Source organism: Melitaea cinxia, chromosome 18 (genome assembly GCF_905220565.1).
Source record: "Melitaea cinxia chromosome 18, ilMelCinx1.1, whole genome shotgun sequence".
NCBI lineage: Eukaryota > Metazoa > Arthropoda > Insecta > Lepidoptera > Nymphalidae > Melitaea > Melitaea cinxia.
In genome coordinates, this window is record NC_059411.1 from 9724430 (window position 1) to 9748378 (window position 23949).

Below are 23949 nucleotides of genomic sequence, written 5' to 3' on the forward strand. Positions count from 1 at the left end.
TGTACTAGTGATATCATTGTATTTGAAAATTGTCTATTGTTCCAATGCATGATTATAGGAATACAATAATATGGAGATACTACATAAGCCTATTTATTTAATTTATTATATGTTATAAATTATTATTTATAAATTAATTTTAAATATATAATCTATTTTCGATTTTGTCCTGTGTAATTTTGTTTTGTATTTTTTTGGAGCCTATATTTATCAAATCAATAAAATAAAAACATTATACAACCATATATTTGACACACTCGCATATATACTATTTTGTTTATTGTTAAAGACTTTGGTCAAATTGAAAATTTTTAATAAAGGTATTCTTTATTTTAATCATTTTCGGTATTTTAAAATTTAAATTTTTAATTGTGGTCGGACAACTGGGCGTCCGCTAGTTCAATTAATTATGTAAATGTGGTCTAACATTATTCCAGATGTAGTTTTTGCTGAGAAGAATCGGCAGGAAATTCAAAGTACGCAAGTACTTATTATATTTTAGTTTTTAAAAATTTTACTACAATAATAAAACAAAACACTTCTTAGTGTAAATAAAAATGTTACGTAATAAAAAGAACTGTAATGTATATTTGGTTTGTGTAAATAATTTGCAAGTAAATTTTTTACGATTTATCTTTCGTAAGCTACTTTAATCAATTACAAGAAGAGCGTTCAACTTTACCCCAGTTAATTTCGCACACTGCGACTGCGCTGTGTTCTAACGAATGCTGTTCTTTTTTGCCTAGAAAAACAAACTAAACAACACAAAATTTCTGCTCTTATGTTTTTAGGACAAGCCCTTTCAAGTCTCATTTAGCTTTTCACTTTACTTGTTAGTTGAATTTGTGGGAATGTTATATAATAGTGCCGTTGTTTCGACTTCGTCCATAGGACTTGTCAGAGATTGAACTAATTTACTTTGAATACTGCATCGCAAATTACCGCAGCTCTCAAATGTCACCTGGGTTTTATTTACGTATGCAGTTTCATGTAGCTGAAGGTTGATAGGTTTCAATGTGTAACGCGACCGCATTGTATCTCTGTAACCGTGCGCTTGGCCTTTTCTTTATTTGCTTCATTTCAATAACGTTATTATGGTATTGATTAAAATAGTTTATTTCCGTTTAAATAAATGTCGTTTATAAATTTAAAACGTATCTCCGTTAAATGAAATAAAATATATGTAGCAGATATCTACGTGTATATCTGTGAACGTTTGAACAAACTAAATCTTGCCTGCCCATACATATTCTATTAAACTCCCCTCGTCTTCACCTTCAAATGTAAATATATGAAAGGCTAGTGAATCGACAGAAACAGCTTAGCAACGGCCATGACGTGATTTGTTTATATTCGCTCATATTCTGTTTACTCTATAATAATTTCATCGACTACAACATTTTAGAAATTTTATGCTCATGCTTAGCAATCGCCGACTTTGAATGTTACCCATAGGTATACGTTTCTTCGTTACTCGCTAGAGTTTCTTGTACAAAATTATATAGAGAATATACGAACTTTTTATTACTTAATAATGTATACAATTTATAAAATTACCTTTTTACTTTGTAATCAGAATCACCTTTGCACTTAAGACGGGGTTTTTAGAGTATCAGTGATAATTGCTTCCTCTTATCACTTCGAACCTCCCACGAATTTAATCATCCATTTTTATCGCAATGAAACAGTTTTTAGGACATCTTGACATTTTTAAAGGTCCGGTACTCGTCACAAAAATTTGCGACTTCGAAACTTCTACGAACAAAACCAATAAATATAATTTAAACCAAAATATTCTCGCTTTTTTAATTTTAGAAATCCAATCTAAAATAGTTTAATATGTTTAAATATTATTAATTATTAACAATTAATTAATTATTTAACTACTGCAAAGAAATGCAAATACATACTAAAATAAAATATACATTATTAATAGAACAATATTTTAATTCAAACATAAGTAGTAAATTTTTGTGGAATAGACTAATTGTCTGCTGGACCCTTCAAATTAATTTGGATTACGTTAATTTCATGCAAAAGAGCTCACTAATAGAACTTCTTAAAATACTCATTTATTTTGTCAGAATACTGAAATGAAATCGTTTACCAAAATAAAACTTTAACATATATTGTCTAAGTTCTTATTTAATTGATCAATAAAATATAATTGTTGCTGCGTCATATTAATTTGATAGTTTCAAAAAACTTCTAATTATAATAACAATTTTAGTAATTACACTTAAGGTAAATGAACATAATAATTATCAACTCTAAACATAGATTATTTTCCTGTTTTAATAAAGAAGAGCATAAAAGAATCAAAACGTTACCAGTTTTAACTGATAATTATTAAAATTACTCCTCGCAATTTCAACGTATAATGCTACACTTAGGACCTTTTAATAATAAACTTAAAAGAATATTTTTAACATTTAATAATAATCTGGTATGTTTAGTCTGACTTTTTATATGACTAGCTTGGCAAACAAGCCGAAATGTCAAACTACCAAAAAATCTGGTGACTAACGCCGAGTTGGACGAAAAGAAATTAAAATTTAAGTAGTGCTTAAACTAATTTAATCGCAAGAATTGTATGAAATTCTTGTGATTAAATTAGTTTAATCTCTACTTAAATTTTAATTCTGTTTCGTGCAACTCGGCGATAGTCACGTGCAAGCCTGAGAACAAGCTTTCCAACTTATGATAGAAATTTCCTGCTCAAAATATGGAGTAGCCCGACTGGGGTAGTACCTCGACCTTACAGAAGATCACAGCTAAATAACACTGTTTTCAAGCAGTGTTGTGTTCCTGTTGGTGAGTAAGGTGATTAGAGCTCCTGGGGGGAACTGGAGATGGGGTCGACAACGCGCTTACGATGTTTCTGGTGTTGCAGACGTCTATAAGCTATGGTAATCGCCTACCATCAGACGAGCTGTACGCTTGTTTGCCGATCTAAAAAAAAAAAAAAAAAAAAAAAAAAACTAAATACCACGGGATTAGCAGTACCTTGAGATTCCTAAAATAAAAGTGGCGAGAAGGATAAAATACGATTAGTTATATCGACGCCGACTGTCTTTCAAAGTTTTATCGATAGAATTTAATATTGGAAATCGACATCCGACTTGAGCTATATTCGCTTTAACCTCGTCTACTTGCGAAATAGGTGACGTTGGAATACTATAATTGTGCTATTTCCGTTTAAGTACTGTACTGTAAAAAATTTTCATCTTGTATATAAATAAAAATAAAACGCTGAAATGTTTGTATGCGCATAATTTCCGAAGACATTAATTACAATTTTGGATACTTTTTTTTTTGGTTTATTATTGTCTATTATATTGGGAAGGTTTATCAAAAAGGTATTTTGAAAGTCTTACTTGATTTAAATTTGATTGTAAGAGATTTCAAAGGAATTATTTTTTTCAGCTGAATGTTTAAATATTATTCCACGCTTTCAATTTGCATACGTTCTGATAGCACCGCGCCACTTTAGTCAAATTATATGAACTTAATTTTTAGTAGAAAAATTATTCGCCAACCCGCAGTTGAGTAGCATGTCGAATAAAGTTTATTCTAGAGTATTTAAATAATGTTTTAGTTCAGTTCGTAAAGACTACAAAATCTATGAAAACCTAATCAAAAAAGTATTAATATACAGGTATCCAGTAGATACTCGGAGCCTAATGCCATTCCATCTTATTTTAATATAGCTGAGATTGAAATCTAATTAAATTTATTTGACCTGGAGGAACATTTCAACCAGCCACAGATTTTGCTGATTGCGAAAGAGAACCCTTATTTAAAATCCTTATATAAAATTTTTCTAAATGTAATATATAATTATTAAGACAGCGAAAAATATATTTCTATTCCTTGTTCCTAAATAGGAATTGATTTTAATTTTTTTATTTTACTTGCCCATCTATCATACCCGTCTATCATCTCTCATACCTATTCTCTCATACTTATCTCTCGTACCCGTTTATCATACCTACATAATATTTTTAACACATTCGTTTAAAAGTTAAAAATACTAATACGAGTAAAAACGAGTGATTTAATTTCATTATAACTCTGTGATTTATGCTGTAAATTTAGTCCAGTCATCTTAAAGTAGAGTAAATTAAGAAAATTTAGGAGAGGAAATAATTAATTTTTTAATTGTAAGCAGTATGAGTTGACTGGATGAAAAATCTACATTTATTATACTTAAAATATGGTAAAGATGTTCGTGAGCTTCCGTTTCTTTTATTATCTTTATTAATCTTATATATATAAATAAAAAAAATGTATCGCCTAATGTATCCTACGCACAAATTTCTGAACGACTCCATCAATGCGGATAGTTTATTAAACGGTTTTATTTAGCTCACCCCGTTTGTTTTATTTTTTATTCTTGGGTCAAATTTAGTAATTCAAATTTCACCCTCTTCCTGTCAACCGATTAATCTGAAATTTTGTATACACTTTGGATTTTGGTGACAATACAATTATGTTTATTCATTATCATTATAAATTCAAGATGGCCGCCGCTACAAAATGGCGGATAATTTATGTTTTATTAATCCCATCAATATGGGTATCAAATGAAAGGGCTCAACAAGCAGAATACAATATACTATAAAAAATTGAAATCCAAGATGGCGGCCGCTACAAAATGGCGGATAACGTAGGTTTTATCAATCCCATCAATATGGGTATCAAATGAAAGGGCTCAACAAGCAGAATACAATATACTATAAAAAATTGAAATACAAGATGGCGGCCGCTACAAAATGGCGGATAACGTAGGTTTTATCGATCCCATCAATATGGGTATCAAATGAAAGTGCTCAACCAGTATAATCAATGTACTATATAAAATTAAAATCCAAGATGGCGGCCTCTACAAAATGGCGGATAACTTAGGTTTTATCAATCCCATCAACATGGGTATCAAATGAAAGGTCTCAACAAGTAGAATACAATTTACTATGCAAAATTGAAATCTAAGCTGGCCGCCGCTACCAAATGTCTGATAACAATTTTTTATCAATCCCACCAATATGGGTATCAAATAAAAGGGCTTGACAAGAATACAGTGCACTATACAACCTCAATATTTAAGATGGGCCTTGCAATAATGAAGCACTAAATGAATTAAACAGAATGCGAAATAAAAACTAAAAACTAGAAAATAAAAATAGGTAAAAAAACTTTTTAAGTTAAACGGTTTTATGTTAAAAATACATTGCAATGTTTAAGATAAATGTACTAAAAACCAAAAAATAATAAAATAGATACAGTCGTGGGAATTATAAACATATGCATAGACTAGACTAAAATAAAACCGTGGGGCACGTCAATTGTCTACAAATTATCGACTTAATGTGCGATAGAAGAATCGTTTAATTCGTCGTTAAAATAGGCAGTTGGCCCGCAGACGGTGAGGAAATTACTTACTATTTTCTTGCTCATGGAAATTCCAATAGTTATACACTCCATGTAAATAAAAGAGATGTTTCAACTAGTTTATCGTTGGACATTCACACTGCTGGCTGGCGAGGAATCGTTTCACTGCTCGTAGTTTGTCTTTAATCGACAAAACATATGATAAAAGTACTACTCGCTCACCACTATGAAACCCTAAAACTCGCTTACAATCGAGCTTGCTATCTTGTTTCCACATTCTAGCCCTACTTATCACACGTCCATCGTTGTCGGTTGAACAACTGCCTAATTATAGTGTAACATTACAAAACAAACATTTTAATCAACGATTGTAGACAATTGACGTGCCCCACGGTTTTATTTTAGTCTAGTCTATGCATATGTTTATAATTCCCACGACTGTATCTATTTTATTATTTTTTGGTTTTTAGTACATTTATCTTAAACATTGCAATGTATTTTTAACATAAAACCGTTTAACTTAAAAAGTTTTTTTACCTATTTTTATTTTGTTCGTTATTGTCTGGACTACGTAGTTGTCTGGTTAGTATACAAGAAAATGAAAAAATCGATATATTCGCGAAAAAGCGGAGTATGTCGGTGCGAAGTTTGCCGACTCAACTAGAATATTTTACTATTAACGAATTATCAAATTGATTATATGGTATTATATTAAAATATAAGTGGATTTAAGTAAACAAAATATAAATTATTGTATACAGATAAAGTAAATACCAAATGTTATCCAATATAACATTGCTTACTTTATACGTTCTAAAGAAACTTTATAGCCGTATTATCTGTGACCTAGATGTAATATTTTATTTTGGAATACTACATATCGTGCAAGTGATTTTAGTAATCAAATTGAGAGCTCGGTAACAAAATCGTCACACGTAAAATAAACATAAAACGAACACTACCTCCATTTTAATCAATCAAACGTTTGGTCGAATGGACTTTAATTGTATTAATGTATAGAGATTACTAGCTGTCCTAGCGAAGTTCTTTTGGGCCTTTTTCTATTATTTACTGTTATACAAACCTTGTCCTGATAATAACGATCATTAAATATTTTTAATCTAATTTGGTGGAATCATTCAGAAGTTATGAGCGTACATACATATCGCTGATTCATTTATATTGATACTAGCGACCTCTGTCCGTTCAGATTTTTTACAGGATAAGTAATCACCAACATATCATATACTTAAACCTTCTCCGAAACACGCTGCATCTTATGGTATAAGCATTATTTCGAGTGGTTCAGTAGTTTTCGCGGTATAACCGAACAAAAAAACCGGCTCTCCATTTATTAGTAGGTATAGATTTGACCAGTGTCAAGTAGAATTAACGAAATTAATATCACGTCGTTAAACGTCAGCAATGTCAATTGTGATCCTGTAATCTAATATTGATGTAGGTATTGACGTAATAAGCAATTGCTGCGCCTGCAGCTATTTCCGATTCGAAGCCGTTCAGAGCGCCGTATGCTCGTCTATAAACGATGCCTTTATCAAGTAGGTATTATGTAAATGATTACTAAAACACTAGAAAAATTATTTCTGAGAAACATTACTACGACGCTACCCATTTACATTTTGTATATTCAATGTTCTTTCTTCTAAGGTTATTGCATCTTTAGTTATCATCATCATTTCTATTCGCCAATGTATGTGCCCTTGACTGATTCCAAAGGCACAATGTCAATTCAGGGCTATCTTTAGGGTTTTTTAAGAAACAAAGCTGTCATGAAAATAATAGAAAAAAAAATATATTTGTAAAATAATTTATTTAATCATCCCTATGCAACTTTCGTAAGAAAATAAATTTATTTTAGAAATAAATAATATTTCATAGGATTATTTTCTTGAACTTTTGCTAAAAATATATTTTTACTCAATATCAATAAAACTTTTAACTCGATCACCAATATTTTTAAGAAACATTTATATGATAAATACTCTTTTTACATCTTTTTAGTTTATATCTGGAAATATCATAAGAACCTATAAATCAGACTAATAAAACGTAAACAAATGTAGCAAGACGATATATTATAAACAAGTTCTAAATACAATTCTTGCGTAACACTAAACTTAAATCTACCGTCATGTTCATGTTCTCATAGTTAAAGAAGTCACGAAAAGAGTGAAGTTTTTCGCTAGATTCTATAAATTTGTTATATTTACTAACGAGACGTTCCGTGAGTTTTTACCATCGTTGCTATAGCTCAGTTGCCGTAAGACATTGCTTGATTACTTATAGACTACTTGTCTTTTGCTGAATAATATTGCTTTCTCCACTAATTACAAATATTTTACGATACAATTTTTGTATAAACAATGTCACTATTAATCTATTGGTATTTTCGTGATGCAAATAGAGATAGAAAATATATTTCTTTTCGCGGCTATTTATATTAATATTTGTTTAAAAATATGTCACGTAGAGACCTACAAATCACCGAATTATACCGTATTATAAAATTTAACGTAGAATAAATATAGATTATGGACTCGCTATTTAATATTTGTTACCGACAGCAATGCTATGAATATTATATTTTATGTCATACTAAAGTTTAAACATAAAATACAGACTACTGTCATAGAATTTCGAACGTATTGTATGGTTTTCTTTAACATCAACATTATATTGTAAACTGGCTCATTATTTTCATAAAAATACCGATATGAAGAAAATAATGTGATGTATTAAAGCAGTTTTTTCTCAAAACAGCGCTATTAAAAAAAAGATTCGGTATGTGATAATATTATACGGATTTCAGAAAAATTACCATAGAGCATAGCTTGATGTGAAAAGTTTTCCAAACTCGATTCAGTAAAAATGCAAATGGTCGGAATACATCGAGTATCCTATTTTCATGAAAATACATTCTTTGTGGAGGCTGAACCACAAGACGTTACATTGGAAAGCATAATATCTTGATGCTTATGGAAATAAAATGCACATTAAGCACTATTTTAATATTACATAAGTGAATTAACTTAACTTGAAAAAGGCCTGTGTGGGCTAAATGTGTCTATTACAAATAAGAGAGTAGATCGAACCTGTGATTGAAATAATGACAAAATGACTAGTGACAGCGCATCGTCGAAATAATTTATTGAATATTACATTTAAGGGCTACAGGTGCCTATGTGTTTTATTTTGGAGGCATATATCCAGTATTCCTGCGGCAAATTCTCAGAAAACAACATTTTCATGAACCAGGCGGATTTTTTTTTAAACTTTTTAAACGGTTACATAAGGCTTCACGCAATACTATTTCATGTTTACCTATATAGTGTTATCTAAAGAGTTTTATCTAAAAAGTATCCTAATAGCTTAGTTTATAACGTTGCATAGCAAAAATTTCTTCTATTTTATGCTTTCAAGACAAACAATTTGAAGTGAAGTAGTATGACGGATAAAGTTCCAATACGCTTTTCTTTAATAAAAAAGGCCGTAATCCAACCGTGGGACATTTACAGTCTGTTACGTGGAATATACGACAAAAGGACCTGCCTACCTTATCTACTCTGGCTCGTCATCGATTTATACGATTGTAAAAACTCTATATTTTACATTTATTCGTGTATTGAAGTGCTTCCAGGTGCTTCATTACTTCAGGCTTTGATTTTTAGCTCTTTTTATATGACTCATAGTGTTGGCAAAGAATTTAAGCCTTCAACTCTCTTTTAAACATAAGCCACTTGAGATTTTAAGCTGGCTAGTGATTTAGTGTTTTCTCCGCTCCTGTTACGAAACGTCTGCTGAATGAAAATAGTCCAATTATTATTAAGATTTATCTCTGTGATATATCTTTAAAAAATAAAAGAGCGACTCGTTTTTACTATAAAAATTACTAGGGAAGGTATTTTTACATTAAAATTTTTAGGTTACAAAATTATTAAAATATTTATAAATTTTACGTTACGTAAACATTCTATATTCTCAAATAGATAAAAACTTCATGGCTGTCGGCAAACTTAGGGCGGGTCTTATTTTTCCGTATTCACTGCTATATGACAATTCGCAACACATTTCTCTATATAGCCTTATGAGAATAGTTTTGAACATTGGTATTGGTATACATTATTGTTTAAAAGAATTAATAATACAATAATTAACGTCGATAGAGCAGTACACGAAACGAGTTAGGTATATGGAAAGGCGGCGCAAGTAAGAGGGTAAACGGCGCGCGCCGGCTCCGCTTATTGATCGCGGGAAATGACGCCCGGGGTGACCCAAATAGAGCCTTCGTACGCCTCCACCCCCAAACCACATGATCCACCCCCTACGCCCCACAAATGTTCCACGGTGAATTTTCATATCAGCCGATTCTCCACGCCGAAGGAATGGCCCGTTGCCCCGGCTCTGATACTAATGCCTTACATAATACATTACGGCCGCCTTGTTCAATTATCGTCGCTTAAAATCTCTTTGTCCTCTCAACTTTTGACATGTGTCAAATATTATTAGCGATGGTATTAAAATACTGCTATTTTGACAGCTATGAACTTGAAGTTTTATTAAAGTATCAAATACGTATACTGTTTTTAAGTTTTTCCACAAAATAAATGTAATCACAGCTTAAGTATAATAAATGTATGCATTTTTAATATTTATAACTTTTGCCTCCCCTTAGCATTATAACTGACCTATTCCTGGGAAAACTCAGACTGGGCGGTGCATGCGGAGTTTATGTTATTTCAATATCTGACAGACTGCACTAATATTGATTGGTGCGTTTCAGTTTCAGGTACTTATAGGTTCTGGGATTAACACATACATATGAATTTGAAGTGTCGTTAAATATATTTATTATTAAAATACAAAAGAGGATGAACACCAAATCGTTACAGATTTTGATTTTATACTACAATATGTAATATATATACAAACAGCTTCAAATTTTTTTAACGGAAAAATAAATTTGATTGTTTCTATCATGTGTGTAGAGAAATAAAACATTTAGATTGGTTTTCACATTTTAATATTGATAAATAAAATGATATGGTGGTCTACACAATAATATTTGAACGCGAAAAAATGAGTGAGTCGCAAAAATCCTATTGTTTAACATTCCGGAGCAAAGCTGCTCAAATGAAAAATTTCCACAAAAGCAGGACACGGCGGACGTTGGGAGTTGAAACGCAGGCAACTATGGGTATTGTTTTCTATGTGTACATAGCCTCTATTATACCCTTATTACAAACGGAACGACTCGTCCAATTAAAACTTTTATTTTAAACAATTGTTTCTGTTTATTTTACTAAAATAATAAGAAAAGGAAGTTTGTTTCTTAAGTGCCTGTCTGAATTCTACGTCCTTACTTAAGGCTACACATGAATTGGGGTGTCATAATATGTGAAGTGGAAATTTTTTCCATACCGTGTCTCATGTTTGAGTTTCATAAAAACTTGAGGGTGTACTTACTTCATATAATTTTTAACTTTTGACTGTGTGACGGATACAGTTAATTTAAAAAAGTTGTTTTACTTGAGTTTTTAACTGAGGTAGGGCACAGCAGGAATTTCCTGCTCAAAATATGGAGCCGCCCGACTGGGGTAGTACCTCGACCTTACAGAAGATCACAGCAAAATAATACTGTTTTCAAGCAGTATTGTGTTCCTGTTGGTGAGTAAGGTGACCAGAGCTCCTGGGGGGATTGGGGATTGGGTCGGCAACGCGCTTGCGATGCTTCTGGTGTTGCAGGTGTCTATAAGCTACGGTAATCGCTTACCATCAGGTGAGCCGTACGCTTGTTTGCCGACCTAGTGACATAAAAAAAAAATAGTATAATTTTAATGATACTTTTTTGTACTTACAAACTTGGTCGATGATGTCGTTCGCCGAAAATGTAAGAATGTTTGGATTTCATTTGTATAACCACACTTTACCACGCTATTATAAATATGAAAAATAACGTGGTGTGTTACAACTTTCAGTTTTCCGTAATATGATATAATTATATTGTTTACCAAATATTATTTTAATCAGTAGAGTTATTAAAGTGAAGCACGCTAAAACACACTGATCGACCTTCTAAATATAACGTGGACTTAAAGATACGAATTAGCCTTACGTAAAACCATATAAATTAGAATTAGATTAGTAGTAAATATTATAAGAATATATAAATGTAACAGTACATAAATACTTCATATTTTTTGTAAATACGTAAGGTACAAGGTATAACGTATTGATAAAGATAAAGTATCTAAGCATACGTACGAGAAGAATTATTTCAGTTAATTTTTGGGTCGCATTATACGACCTTTCTCCTTTCATAGGGAAAAACCAGGGGCGAATATTCCGTTGTGGGCACGGTGGGCAAGTCCTTAACTTTCAGCGAATCACATTTACCCTTATTCGATTATTTTATGAAAATATTTCATGGGCAGCTTAAAAAAGTTAGCGGAAATATATTCAGGATATTTCCCTTATTTTTTTTTTTTATCCCTTATTTATCGAATCACGATTAAGTCTGTAACATCCCACTTTGGCATTTTCCACCGCCATTTAAATTTATATAAGCTCAGTGCTATTCAAAACAATACTTTCAGGTTTTAATTATGATGTCCTTATGACAAGTACTATCCATTAATCAAGTGTAATTTAAATATGGCCACGTACATAAGTGGTGTGGGGGAACCTGACCGATGGTTAGCAACGAGCTGCCAAGTCTACATTTGTTGAGGAGCGACGTCGAGTGCCGGAAATAAATATCTGACAGGTGGCGCCCCCTCACGACTAAATTATACCCGTATTTGTTATTTCCACCTTTAATTACGTTTGCATTCGATGTTTCGAGATTTACGCAATAGCTGTCGTGAGTTATTGTTTTTATGTCCGAAAATAGGAAATAACTGACGAAGTTTGTTTAATCGTTTTCACTTGACAAATTCTATGTATAAGAAATGAATATCGTCAATACTTTATAGGTACTAAAATAATTTCGGGATATCTTTACTAATATGGAAATACTTAAGTTACACAAGTCCGTTAACCAACTTTAAACCACCGCATTATATTTCATTTTTACCGTAGCTTCGTATTCTAAAGATGAAGTCAATAAAAACCTCCTTTGTATGAAGACATCCCCTTTTAATGTGTACTTTTACTCTTACCAAATGTATTGAATTGAATTCTGTTTTACTAAAGGTATAATAAAATTCACTTGGAATTTGGAGATGACATTGCAAATATATATATTTATATCAAAATTGTAATATTTAGTTAAAAAAATAAAAAATATGTTGATAAAAAATAAATAAATAATAATAAAAGTTGATGAACTTTCATGTGTACTTAGAGTTTAATTACAATAGCTGCAGATCGTCCGTTCGATTCCCGCTCGTAGCGGTATTACCCCACGGCCCCTCATGTCTCGAAAAACGAGTAAAACAGTGATGTCCTATTGTTACTATCATGATAATCATGACTTCTCTTGGTTAAAAAATTGTCTGCAAATCACAGCAGATTTATAACCAACTTATCTTAGATAGAAGCCTTTGCCCAACTGTGTTACATTAACAGTGTAATTCGTTCAGTGCATTTTTTTTTTTAATATAAATTTATTCTTTAATCAGGTGTCCCTGTAATATTGGTATGAATTTAGAACAGGTAAAATAATAAAACATTTTTTTATCTTTCTATTTAAACCTTGCTTTCAAGGTCTCTTGATATAAAGATTTACGTCTAAAATTTATTTATATACGGCTGTTATGGCATAATCATAATGCGAATGCCATAAAACAGCCGCAAATGTGTTTGCCATAAAACTGTTTTACTGTCCACAGTAGCCCTAAATGGTTAAGACCTGAAGGCTGAAATACTCGTATTATAAAATAAAGATTGTCTTATATAATTTGTTTTAATATCGATCGGTCTAAAATTTAAAACATAATCATAACTCTATCTGTTTAATACGTTAAATAAATAAATTATTTGTACAGAACGAAATTCATGTAATAAATTATTGCAATTATGCAACTGAATTTTTATCGATTAATGTATGTGTAAGTAAAAAAAGTTGTTAAAGTATGTGTAAGTATTGAATATATACAATGTGTTCAATGTTAAATTAATATTGGGTGCGTCGTTTTAACTGACCTAAGAATAAAAACCTGTAACAAATTTGCATTTTTTTTTTTACTTTATTATTCGGTGCAGGATTTCAGTAGAATATAAATGTTTTAGTTAAGCTACGGAGTCTATTACTGGTAAGCTGTCTTATTGCGTGAGAATATAAGTGTTATCGAAGGCGGTTGTCATCGAGTCGGTTGTGGAAGGTTACGTGCGGGGCGGCCGGTGCGGCGGCGCTAGAGGGCGCAGAAGGGTGCGCGCGCCGGTGGTGTCGGCGGCGCTGGCGTCGTGACGCAGTGTGACGTCAGCGCGCCGTCGGCTCGATACACGCCAGCCCCATCGTCAGTCGCCGCCCGAAACAGGCCGCCGAAAGACGCGCCCTACGCGCCTCCTCCACCCGTACACTTCTCTCATACCGGGTTTTAGTTTCGTACCATAATGACATAGCCCCAGTGCCGTGCGACGAGACTACGTGAAGCGCACATTTTAGTTTTTTCGTTGAGACGAGGAAGCCGTAACGGTCTCCATTGTTCCAGAACTAGCGACGATCTACTTCATTTCGTCGAGGAACGCAGAAGAGACCACAAGGCGGTCTACTCTTTTAAGTCCGCCTTTGCATAAAGACTAGCTAAAATGGGCGAGGTGAGTGCAGTGCGCTTGCAGTAGTGTTTATCTGGGCGTTTAAAATAGCAAAAATTTCCTGATGGCGCAGTGCTTTCGTGAAGATGTGAGTGCATGCAGCCGGTAGTGAGTGTGAAGAAACTCCTTGAATACCTACATCAGGGTCGTCAGCAATCGTTGCTTGTGTATAGTGCTCGCTTACAGATTTGCCCCCTTGCCATCCTTTCGAGGGGATCCATCTGCACGTTTCATTGTCTTTGTTCCTCTACATATTCAAGAACAGTCTTAGCTTGTGCACCAGTTAGATACATTATACCAATCATACCTTGATAGCTTGTGTTATCTTGATTTATTTTTTTTATTTTGATAATTTATTGCAACTTCTTAAGTATACACCATTGTTCTTCAATTCTATAATGAATAGAATTAAGAATATGAAAGACAAGAATGTGAAAAGTGTAAATTTAAACATCAGACATAGCGACAGTTGCGTAACAGCTCGTATCGATCTGTGCGGCGAGACACTTTGCTTTGTGGTCTCCTCATATGCCATCCTTCACTCTTCATACAGTCTGAAACTTTCAATTATTGTATTAAGTCTTACAAGATTAGAACGTAACGAATTGAAATAAGTTTTATTTTAATTTTTTTATATTTTTGCAATCTAACCAAATTAAGACATTTTCAGTCTCTAATATCTAATCTCTCATCTCTTATTGAAAAATAAATGATTTTACTGGAATAATTCAACCTATTAATAGCTTTACTAATTAAAATGAAGGTATATGTCAAGTATCATATTTTCTGACGTACAAAGCGAAAGTACATCATCATGTCTGTCTGTCTTCATTTAATTAAAGTCGAATAAAATAACATTTACATAAAAGTGAACTGCACGAAGGACTGCTTCGAGTAACTTCGATTTTTGTCTGCCATTAAAATAATTTCTCAAAAGGTGTCCCAAAGGAAGTACCTAAACAGGTTGTCGCGGGAGGCGGTTGCGATTCGAACACGAGAACTAGATATAAGAGCACCGAAGGTTTATTAGAAAATTGCCATGTCATTATGTCATTTAAATCGCATAGAGTGCCGTCGTTCTATTGGAGTATTTCCTTTATCCTTTATGACGTTAACACGCACGGAGCAATTAGGTTGCTAGACAAAGTCCTTCAAGTTCATTTCACACGTAATTTGTATGAAAGTTGAAAAAATTGAATCGTGACCCAGTTATTTTATCGCAGATATCACTCATCCCTTTTAATTCTGGAAGACAGGAAGTGTTGAAGTTGAATGTGAAGAAACAGTAATTTACTGTTTCTTAAGTTAGTCTTAAGCTTACGTAGAAATTAATTTGGACCTTTGTACTTTTAATAGCAATAGATTAATTTTCATCGAGATTTGATTTTATAACGGATTTCGTTTCATTAAAAATATATCTAAATTTCTTTAAATTTACAATTAATTAAATTAATTAATTAGTCCGTGATATCTCATCTGTCATAATTTCAATTTAGTAATGATTAGTTGTTAAAATATGAGACCATAAAATAAACTATTTAAGTTTCTTTTATCTCAAAGGAAATACTTAAAATCGAATAATATGTCTTAAAATATTTTTCCTAATATTCAATCGCAACTAAGTAATTATAACTTATTTTAATAAGGAAAAAGAACAAAGTCACTTCGCATGGAAGTAAAAAATAAAGAATTTACCTTTTTGTTTTATATCGTCCCATTAGTATCAGAAATATTGTTGTTTTCGATTTCGTTATCACTATAATTAATGCATATTAAAATAACGTTTACGTAAATAAAACAATACATGGCTCAAATAATAAAACATATTCGAATGTGACTGCAACTATCTACAATTAGAGTACAATGACTTAAAAAAGATTTTTCATTTCAATGTTAAATTACTAATCTAGATATCTGAAAGTCAAAATCTTTGAGAAGGCAATGTACCGGTATTTTTTTGTATTTTAGACAGTATTTTGATACAAATTAAATTGGAAATACAAAAGTAAAAAACTTTAGCTAACGTGTCTGCTAAAAAATAACTGGATGCACCGTTGCCCTCTCTTATCTCGAATGCCAAACGTTAAAGATGCACTGACGCACATGTTAGACGGCATCAACAAACACACGTGAATTTGGCTACTAATAGTGTTTTGGCAACAGCCACGTATTATAATTGCATGTCGGGAATCACGCGTCGAGCGTCGCGACGCCGCCTTTAGATAAAAATAATTGTCTCATTCATATGTTGAGGAACTACTATAATAGTAACCACAAATTTTCAGTTTAAAGCAGTTTCGTGACCGTGGCAATGAATTTCTGATCGCTGACATTTCGTGTTATTGGTTCCAATTTTTTTCATTAAGTATTCAGTTTGTCGAGCGAACTCTATTACGTTATACTCTCTGCGAGTCATAAGAGCAAACAAACTATTAAAAATTGTTACAGAAGACATCTGGTACATAATTTTAAGCGAACTGTCAAGTAACTTATCGATTTAGAAGAGACGCGGTAGCGACTGTTTAAGTTACTAAAATAAAATATGTATTTTTTATAAAAATCATTCTTTTTGTCGTTCTTTAGTCACAAGGGGAGCCCTAAAACTTAACATGAGATAGTTCTGATCTCGACAGAATGGACTTCCACTTTTCACCATGTATTACGGTTTAACCTTTACAGATATTATAGAATGCGGTCGCTGGGGCCCAGGGGTGGCAACCTTGTCTTTTAGCTATTTATGTCGAGGGTAGCGGGGGTTGAGGCTCAGTGCGCATGCGTACTGAGCGCCTATTATGTAACGAATCGAGCACGCCTTCCTTCCAACGTGCAGCCGTACTTCCATTTCCATCGTATGAATTTTTCATAATTTTCATACCTTTCCATTTACTATAACAAAAAATTGCTACTTTAGTCGTTTATTCGTACTAAAATTGCAATTCTGTGACTATAAAGATAAAAGATAATAATGAAAGTATAATATGGCAGATATTTAATATTAATACATTGTTAACTATGTATATTATTTATGAAAAAATATTTTAAATAAACATTACTCTGCGTAATATTGCATCTCGTCTATTATTCCTGTTCCGAGTGTAACCTTCATGCAAATTCAGGGCGCGGTTTAATGAGGTCCGCTATGAAAACGTTCATCAATTATCGACTGTGACGGCTGGCTTGTTTACGGCATCGAGGACGCATTTAGCATCAGTGACATTATGGCTAGTTTTGCACACAGCGTGATCGTCATTACTCCCCATTAGCTCATGCTCTTTTACACCCAGTGCTAAAACTGGGGTCATAATTTAACAATTTCTAACTTAATATTTGAAACGGGCGATAACGGGTGTTGCTGAAAAAAATGACTTTAGTTCAATAGTGACTGAGTGCGCATGTGTAACGGGGCAGTACTGCACGAAGCCGCACGGTGCCTTGCTTCCATATTGTCGCTGTCAGATTCGCACACGCAACTAGTTCAGTTCAATTGAGCGCTATTGAGCCGGTGATCCCTAACAGGACTGTAGAGCAGTTTGTCAAGGTTAAACCTCGCGGACACGCTCCCTGTTGCCGTGTGCTCTCTTTACAATACGTCGTATTATTACCGCAGCTTACAATGGTCATTGAAATATTTCGTTTACTATTTAGTCTTAGGTGTTCGTTTTTTTATATTTTGAATCGTTTTTATATGCTCGAATTTATTATTTGCTTGATTTTTTAATAGTGTGTTTTGCCTGTTTAAGTTTACCATTACATTGTCAACAATAATTTAAATGTGTTCTGTCGTTAATGAATTTTATATTCATATCGTCTTTTAATTTTATAAACCCAAGAGATTTTGAACGTTTTTAAAATAATCAATTTAATTTTTCAATTAAAAACGGGTTCGAAAACTCTCGGGTGTGTTAACTCATCCTCACTCTCACTTAGTTCCAGTGCATGACCCTAGGGTCGCCTTGTAGAATGTGTCTAGCCCCTAGTTATGTTTGCAGCATGGCCGTACCGACTCGTACCGCGTCGCCACCATCGGCCCCATAAAGGATGATAATAGAACTGCTGATGGACAGTATAAGGTTTATAATTTGCATTATCACCTCTTGCTCTAGTGAGTGATGATTGACAACTACAAAATTAGTGTTTACAGCTGTCAACCATCATCCCTGAGCGTGCTTTTAATCATTTTATAACTATATGCTATAGAATCATCTATGCTTAAGTTTTTCATAACAAGCAATAAAATTTAACATAAAAAGGGCAAATAATATATTATTTATATCAAACATTAATATTTTCTTGCCGTACGTGTGTTGTAGACCCGTCGGAAACCTCCTGCGAAAAAACGGAAACCCGGAGATTTAGATGACCTTAAACAGGAGCTAGATATCGATTACCACAAAGTAACGCCCGAAGAACTTTACCAAAGATTTCAAACACATCCCGAAAATGTAAGTGACAAACGACAAGTTTTAATGTTCTTTTACATTTCGATATTTTGAGTAGATATTTGAATATTATTTCTCATGATTAGTACTTAAATAATTATTTTCTAAATTTTGACAGGGACTCAGTCATGCAAAGGCGAAAGAAAATCTTGAACGAGATGGTCCAAACGCACTCACACCTCCAAAACAAACTCCCGAATGGGTGAAGTTTTGTAAAAATCTATTCGGCGGCTTCGCTTTATTACTGTGGATTGGTGCTATTCTATGCTTTATTGCCTATGGAATTCAGGTCAGTATTTTATGACGAGCAATATAGTTATATGGAGAGTTGGTAAGAGTTGCTTCGAATGTTCCATTACAGGATTTAACGATTATGGTCTAAAATTTCATTCTTTTCAGGCCAGTACGGTTGAGGAACCATCGGATGATAACTTGTACCTTGGTATTGTATTGGCGGCTGTTGTAATCGTGACTGGAATCTTCTCGTACTATCAAGAAAGCAAGTCGTCCAAGATCATGGAATCTTTCAAGAACATGGTACCTCAGTTTGCCACCGTCATTCGCGAAGGAGAAAAGTTAACGCTCCGAGCTGAAGATTTGGTACTTGGTGACATTGTTGAGGTATGTTGGTCGTGTGCTAGTAGTAATGTGTACTGTAATTTTACAAAATCTTTTAAATTACGTATTTTTTTTTTTTTCATTTTGTTAGGTTAAATTCGGTGATCGGATTCCTGCTGACATTCGCATCATTGAAGCACGTGGTTTCAAAGTAGATAACTCCAGTTTGACTGGCGAGTCTGAACCACAGTCCCGAGGACCCGAATTTACCAATGAGAACCCCTTAGAAACCAAGAACTTGGCATTTTTCTCTACGAATGCTGTTGAAGGCACTGCTAAAGGAGTGGTCATCTGCTGCGGCGATAACACGGTAAAAATATTACTTTTATATTCAATGATAATCATATACTTATTTTTAATTCTTACAAAATACTTGTTTAATGTGGTGCTAAGTTCAAATTAAAATATTATTCAGGTCATGGGTCGTATCGCTGGATTGGCATCAGGCTTAGACACGGGAGAGACCCCCATCGCTAAAGAAATCCATCATTTTATTCACTTGATTACTGGCGTTGCTGTATTCCTCGGAGTTACCTTCTTCCTTATTGCGTTCATCCTCGGCTATCATTGGCTCGATGCTGTTATTTTCCTCATCGGTAAGAACTTTCATTGGAAGTAATGTTTCTTAACTTAAATATTTTATTATAGAACACTATACTCATTGTCCAATTATTCCATAGGTATCATCGTAGCTAACGTACCCGAAGGTTTACTGGCGACTGTAACTGTATGTCTGACTCTCACTGCCAAACGTATGGCCTCCAAGAACTGCCTGGTTAAGAATTTGGAAGCCGTAGAAACTCTCGGATCAACCTCTACCATCTGCTCTGATAAGACCGGAACTCTGACCCAGAACAGGATGACTGTGGCCCATATGTGGTTCGACAATCAGATCATCGAAGCTGACACAACTGAGGACCAGTCTGGAGTACAATATGGTAAAGTAGTTTGACTATAACTAAAAATATATGAGTGAAGCTATGAGGTGATTTTATTATTGTCTTGAGTTTTACCACGTCTTCGGTTTCAGATCGTACAAGCCCTGGATTCAAGGCCCTTGCCAAAATTGCTACTCTCTGCAACCGAGCTGAATTCAAGGGTGGTCAAGATGGTGTACCAATCTTGAAGAAAGAAGTTGCCGGTGACGCGTCTGAAGCCGCTTTACTGAAGTGTATGGAACTTGCTCTCGGTGACGTCTTGTCAATCAGAAAAAGGAACAAGAAAGTTTGTGAGATTCCATTTAACTCCACCAACAAGTACCAAGTTTCCATTCACGAAAGCGATGACCCCAGCGATCCTCGCCACTTGCTTGTGATGAAGGGCGCCCCCGAAAGGATTCTGGAACGCTGCAGCACTATTTTCATCGGTGGCAAGGAAAAGGTGAATAATTCAATTTATTAAATTTCATTTATCTGATATAAATTGATCATGTTTTAACTTTTTTAATATTTTTCAGGTTTTGGACGAAGAAATGAAGGAGGCTTTCAACAATGCTTACTTGGAACTTGGCGGTCTCGGTGAACGTGTGCTTGGTTTCTGCGACTTGCAACTGCCTTCCGACAAGTATCCGATCGGTTACAAGTACAACACCGACGACCCCAACTTCCCCCTGGACAACCTCCGCTTCGTCGGCCTCATGAGTATGATCGATCCTCCCCGCGCCGCCGTACCAGACGCTGTTGCGAAATGCCGATCTGCCGGTATCAAGGTAAGTTAGAAAATGTTACAAATTAATTAATGCTTAGAGTATGTATCATGCATGTATTTACCTAAAAGCTCGTCGAAAATTGTTATATTTTACAAAATTTCACTTTTTCTTGCAGGTTATCATGGTAACAGGTGACCACCCTATCACTGCCAAAGCTATTGCCAAATCTGTAGGAATTATCTCTGAAGGCAACGAAACTGTTGAAGATATTGCCGCCCGCCTGAACATTCCCGTCTCTGAAGTTAACCCACGCGAGGCCAAAGCCGCCGTCGTTCACGGAACCGAACTCAGGGAGCTCAACTCCGATCAACTCGACGAAATTCTTAAGTAAATATGAATCTATCTATCATATTCAGCTCTAAACTATTCTAAAAATTTACAATGTACAAGGCAATACGTCCTATATCTATTGAGAATCTTCATTTATCGTCTGTTTTTTTTTTTCAATTATATAGTGACTGTGTATACCAGTAGTTCTTAACCTTTTAAATTATAATTTATTTTTAGCCATTGACCACCGATTATTTTTGGGTAACATCTGGAGTACTTAATTGTAGTGTAGCGGGACTCGCTTAGTACCTCGTTTGCCGAACCACTTTGGGTGTTTTTCGGACCACTGGTTGAGAACCACTGATCTATCATCATCATCATCAGCCTATTACAGTCCTCTGTTAGACCTAAGCCTCACCCGGGGTACGTCACAAGACCCCATCACCCGCCTTAGACATCCAGTCACTACCAGCTCTTCAAGTCGTATCTACAGGAGGCAGGCTGTATATCTGTATATATATCTACAAATAATTGTTTTTGAAATCAGGTTCCACACGGAAATCGTATTTGCCCGCACGTCCCCACAACAAAAGCTGATCATCGTAGAGGGTTGCCAGCGACTCGGAGCCATCGTGGCTGTGACCGGAGACGGAGTCAACGACTCGCCCGCTCTCAAGAAGGCCGATATCGGTGTCGCTATGGGTATCGCCGGTTCCGACGTGTCCAAACAGGTGAGCATATCATGAAATACAAAAAAGAGAAATTTTAATCGACCAAGGGTTTGTCAATTAACCACGTAAGGCTCGAAAGGTGGAGGATGTTGAGTAACCTGGTTTTGAGGGCGTCCACAGGTGACGATATCCACTTACCATCAGGTGGACCGTATGCTTGTTTGCCACAAAAAATATTCATAATTGGAATAATTGTCACATAGGCCGCAGACATGATCCTGCTCGACGATAACTTCGCGTCTATCGTTACTGGAGTCGAGGAAGGTCGTCTGATCTTCGACAACTTGAAGAAGTCCATCGCCTACACGCTAACGTCGAACATTCCCGAAATTTCGCCCTTCCTCGCCTTTATCCTGTGCGACATTCCTTTGCCCCTCGGTACCGTTACGATCCTTTGCATCGATCTCGGAACTGACATGGTAAGTTCGACTCTAAATATGTATAAATATAGTTTAAATTTTAACGAGGTTTTTGCAAGTGAATATAAACTTTCTTTAATAGATTACTTTTGAGGCATAAAAGATTGAAAACGCAGAGATAACTTGTCTTAAGTGTCGGTGAGATCTATTTTAGAAATTAATATAAAATTTGAGCAACCGGCAACAATTATAGAAATTATTTGTTACTGCATCTGGCAACGATAATACAAAATGCGTAAACTAAAGATAATACGTGTGCGTAGTTTTTTTTTGAAGTTTCATTTTAGAGAGTATAGTCGATCTAAAATCGGTTTCTATTCACTTACAATGTAAACGACTACATAATCAAAGTATAAGGGGTGTTGAATATTGTATCGATGAAATTTAGTATAGAATTTGTTATTGCATTCCTAACACCTGCACGTTGTTTATGTAATCAACTTTATACAGACATATAAGATTTACGATCTTCTGTATTTTGTTTTTTTTTTTGTAATATTTGTTAGATGAATTTGAAGAAATCGAAGATGAGAAGGTCCGGAAGATATAGCTTATGTTTAACTTAAAGCTTAAAACATAGTTTGAAATTTATAATTATTACACTCCTAGTGGTAATGAGATATTTTTTATTTTTTAATGAATGAATAGAGAAACATAATTTTTCAAATCGTTTCCTATGCTCCTCGAATTCTCGTATTCAAAAGAAAAAGAAACAAATTTCAAGTTTATTTATATTATTACTACCTGATCTAAACGGTAATTTAGAGCGAGACTGATTTATTGCCAAATATAAGCTATAAATGTGCTAAGTTTCATAAAAATCGGTCTAGCACTTTTGATATATGATGTACTGGAAACAACAAATAGAAGCATCAGAAGAACAAATGGTTTTAAAAGTATATTCATAGTATAGAATTGACGCTGCTACGATTTTATTGTATGTATAGAATATAGATGAGCTATTGACACTAGGTGCCCGCCATAGCGCTGGCGTACGAGGCAGCCGAGGCGGACATAATGAAACGTCCGCCTAGAAATCCGTTTTGCGACAAACTTGTCAACGAGAGGTCTCTGTCATGTTACACTATGTTACAATATGCTGCCTTGACCCTAACTGGTCCTCAGCTAACGTCGCTGTTGTCGGTATCGTGACGGTTGCAGTGTGAATTAACGCATTATGCGCGTATGTAATCATAAAACTAAATGAATCTGTTTCTAAGAAAATTTCATTTATTGAATACGCGAGACGTTTGTTTTATGATTGCAAACAGTTTGTATTAAAGAATGTTTAAGGTTTTACTCTAATCAGTTGAGTTTTAGCGAACGTCGAGTACTACTAATGGAGTTATGCTTGATTCTGTGATGTGTGTTAAGGTGTTATAGTTTGTTGACAAAACGATTTAAAAATAAGCGTCAGATAAATAACAAAAATGCATGTCAAGTCTAGTCACCAAAATATAATACCAATTTACAGTTCTTGATAGAAAGAACTGATATATGTCTGATAATATGTGTTAGTAAATGGGTAAGCAATTGAGGAATCCTAATCAAAACAAACCTCTTAGGTGTAAATTTAAAAACGAGAGTTAAAGTCGTAC

The 23949-nt window shown here is 34.2% G+C and overlaps 1 protein-coding gene across 3 annotated transcripts in view; it reads left to right on the plus strand.

The window, feature by feature from the left end:
- LOC123662342 (sodium/potassium-transporting ATPase subunit alpha) overlaps positions 1-23949 on the plus strand; it is a 47473-nt gene that overhangs the window by 17851 nt on the left and 5673 nt on the right. For 2 of the 3 annotated variants that reach the window (XM_045597194.1, XM_045597195.1), the window contains exons 1-12: positions 13875-14169; positions 18477-18608; positions 18724-18894; positions 19005-19226; positions 19315-19533; positions 19639-19819; positions 19904-20161; positions 20254-20603; positions 20680-20931; positions 21047-21258; positions 21749-21932; positions 22136-22351. In XM_045597194.1, coding sequence (XP_045453150.1) covers positions 14161-14169; positions 18477-18608; positions 18724-18894; positions 19005-19226; positions 19315-19533; positions 19639-19819; positions 19904-20161; positions 20254-20603; positions 20680-20931; positions 21047-21258; positions 21749-21932; positions 22136-22351 — 2406 coding nt within the window. In that variant the 5' untranslated portion in view covers positions 13875-14160. Of the gene's footprint in view, positions 1-13874; positions 14170-18155; positions 18237-18476; positions 18609-18723; positions 18895-19004; positions 19227-19314; positions 19534-19638; positions 19820-19903; positions 20162-20253; positions 20604-20679; positions 20932-21046; positions 21259-21748; positions 21933-22135; positions 22352-23323; positions 23419-23949 lie in introns of those variants that run through there. The other variant, XM_045597193.1, reaches the window with a different exon arrangement.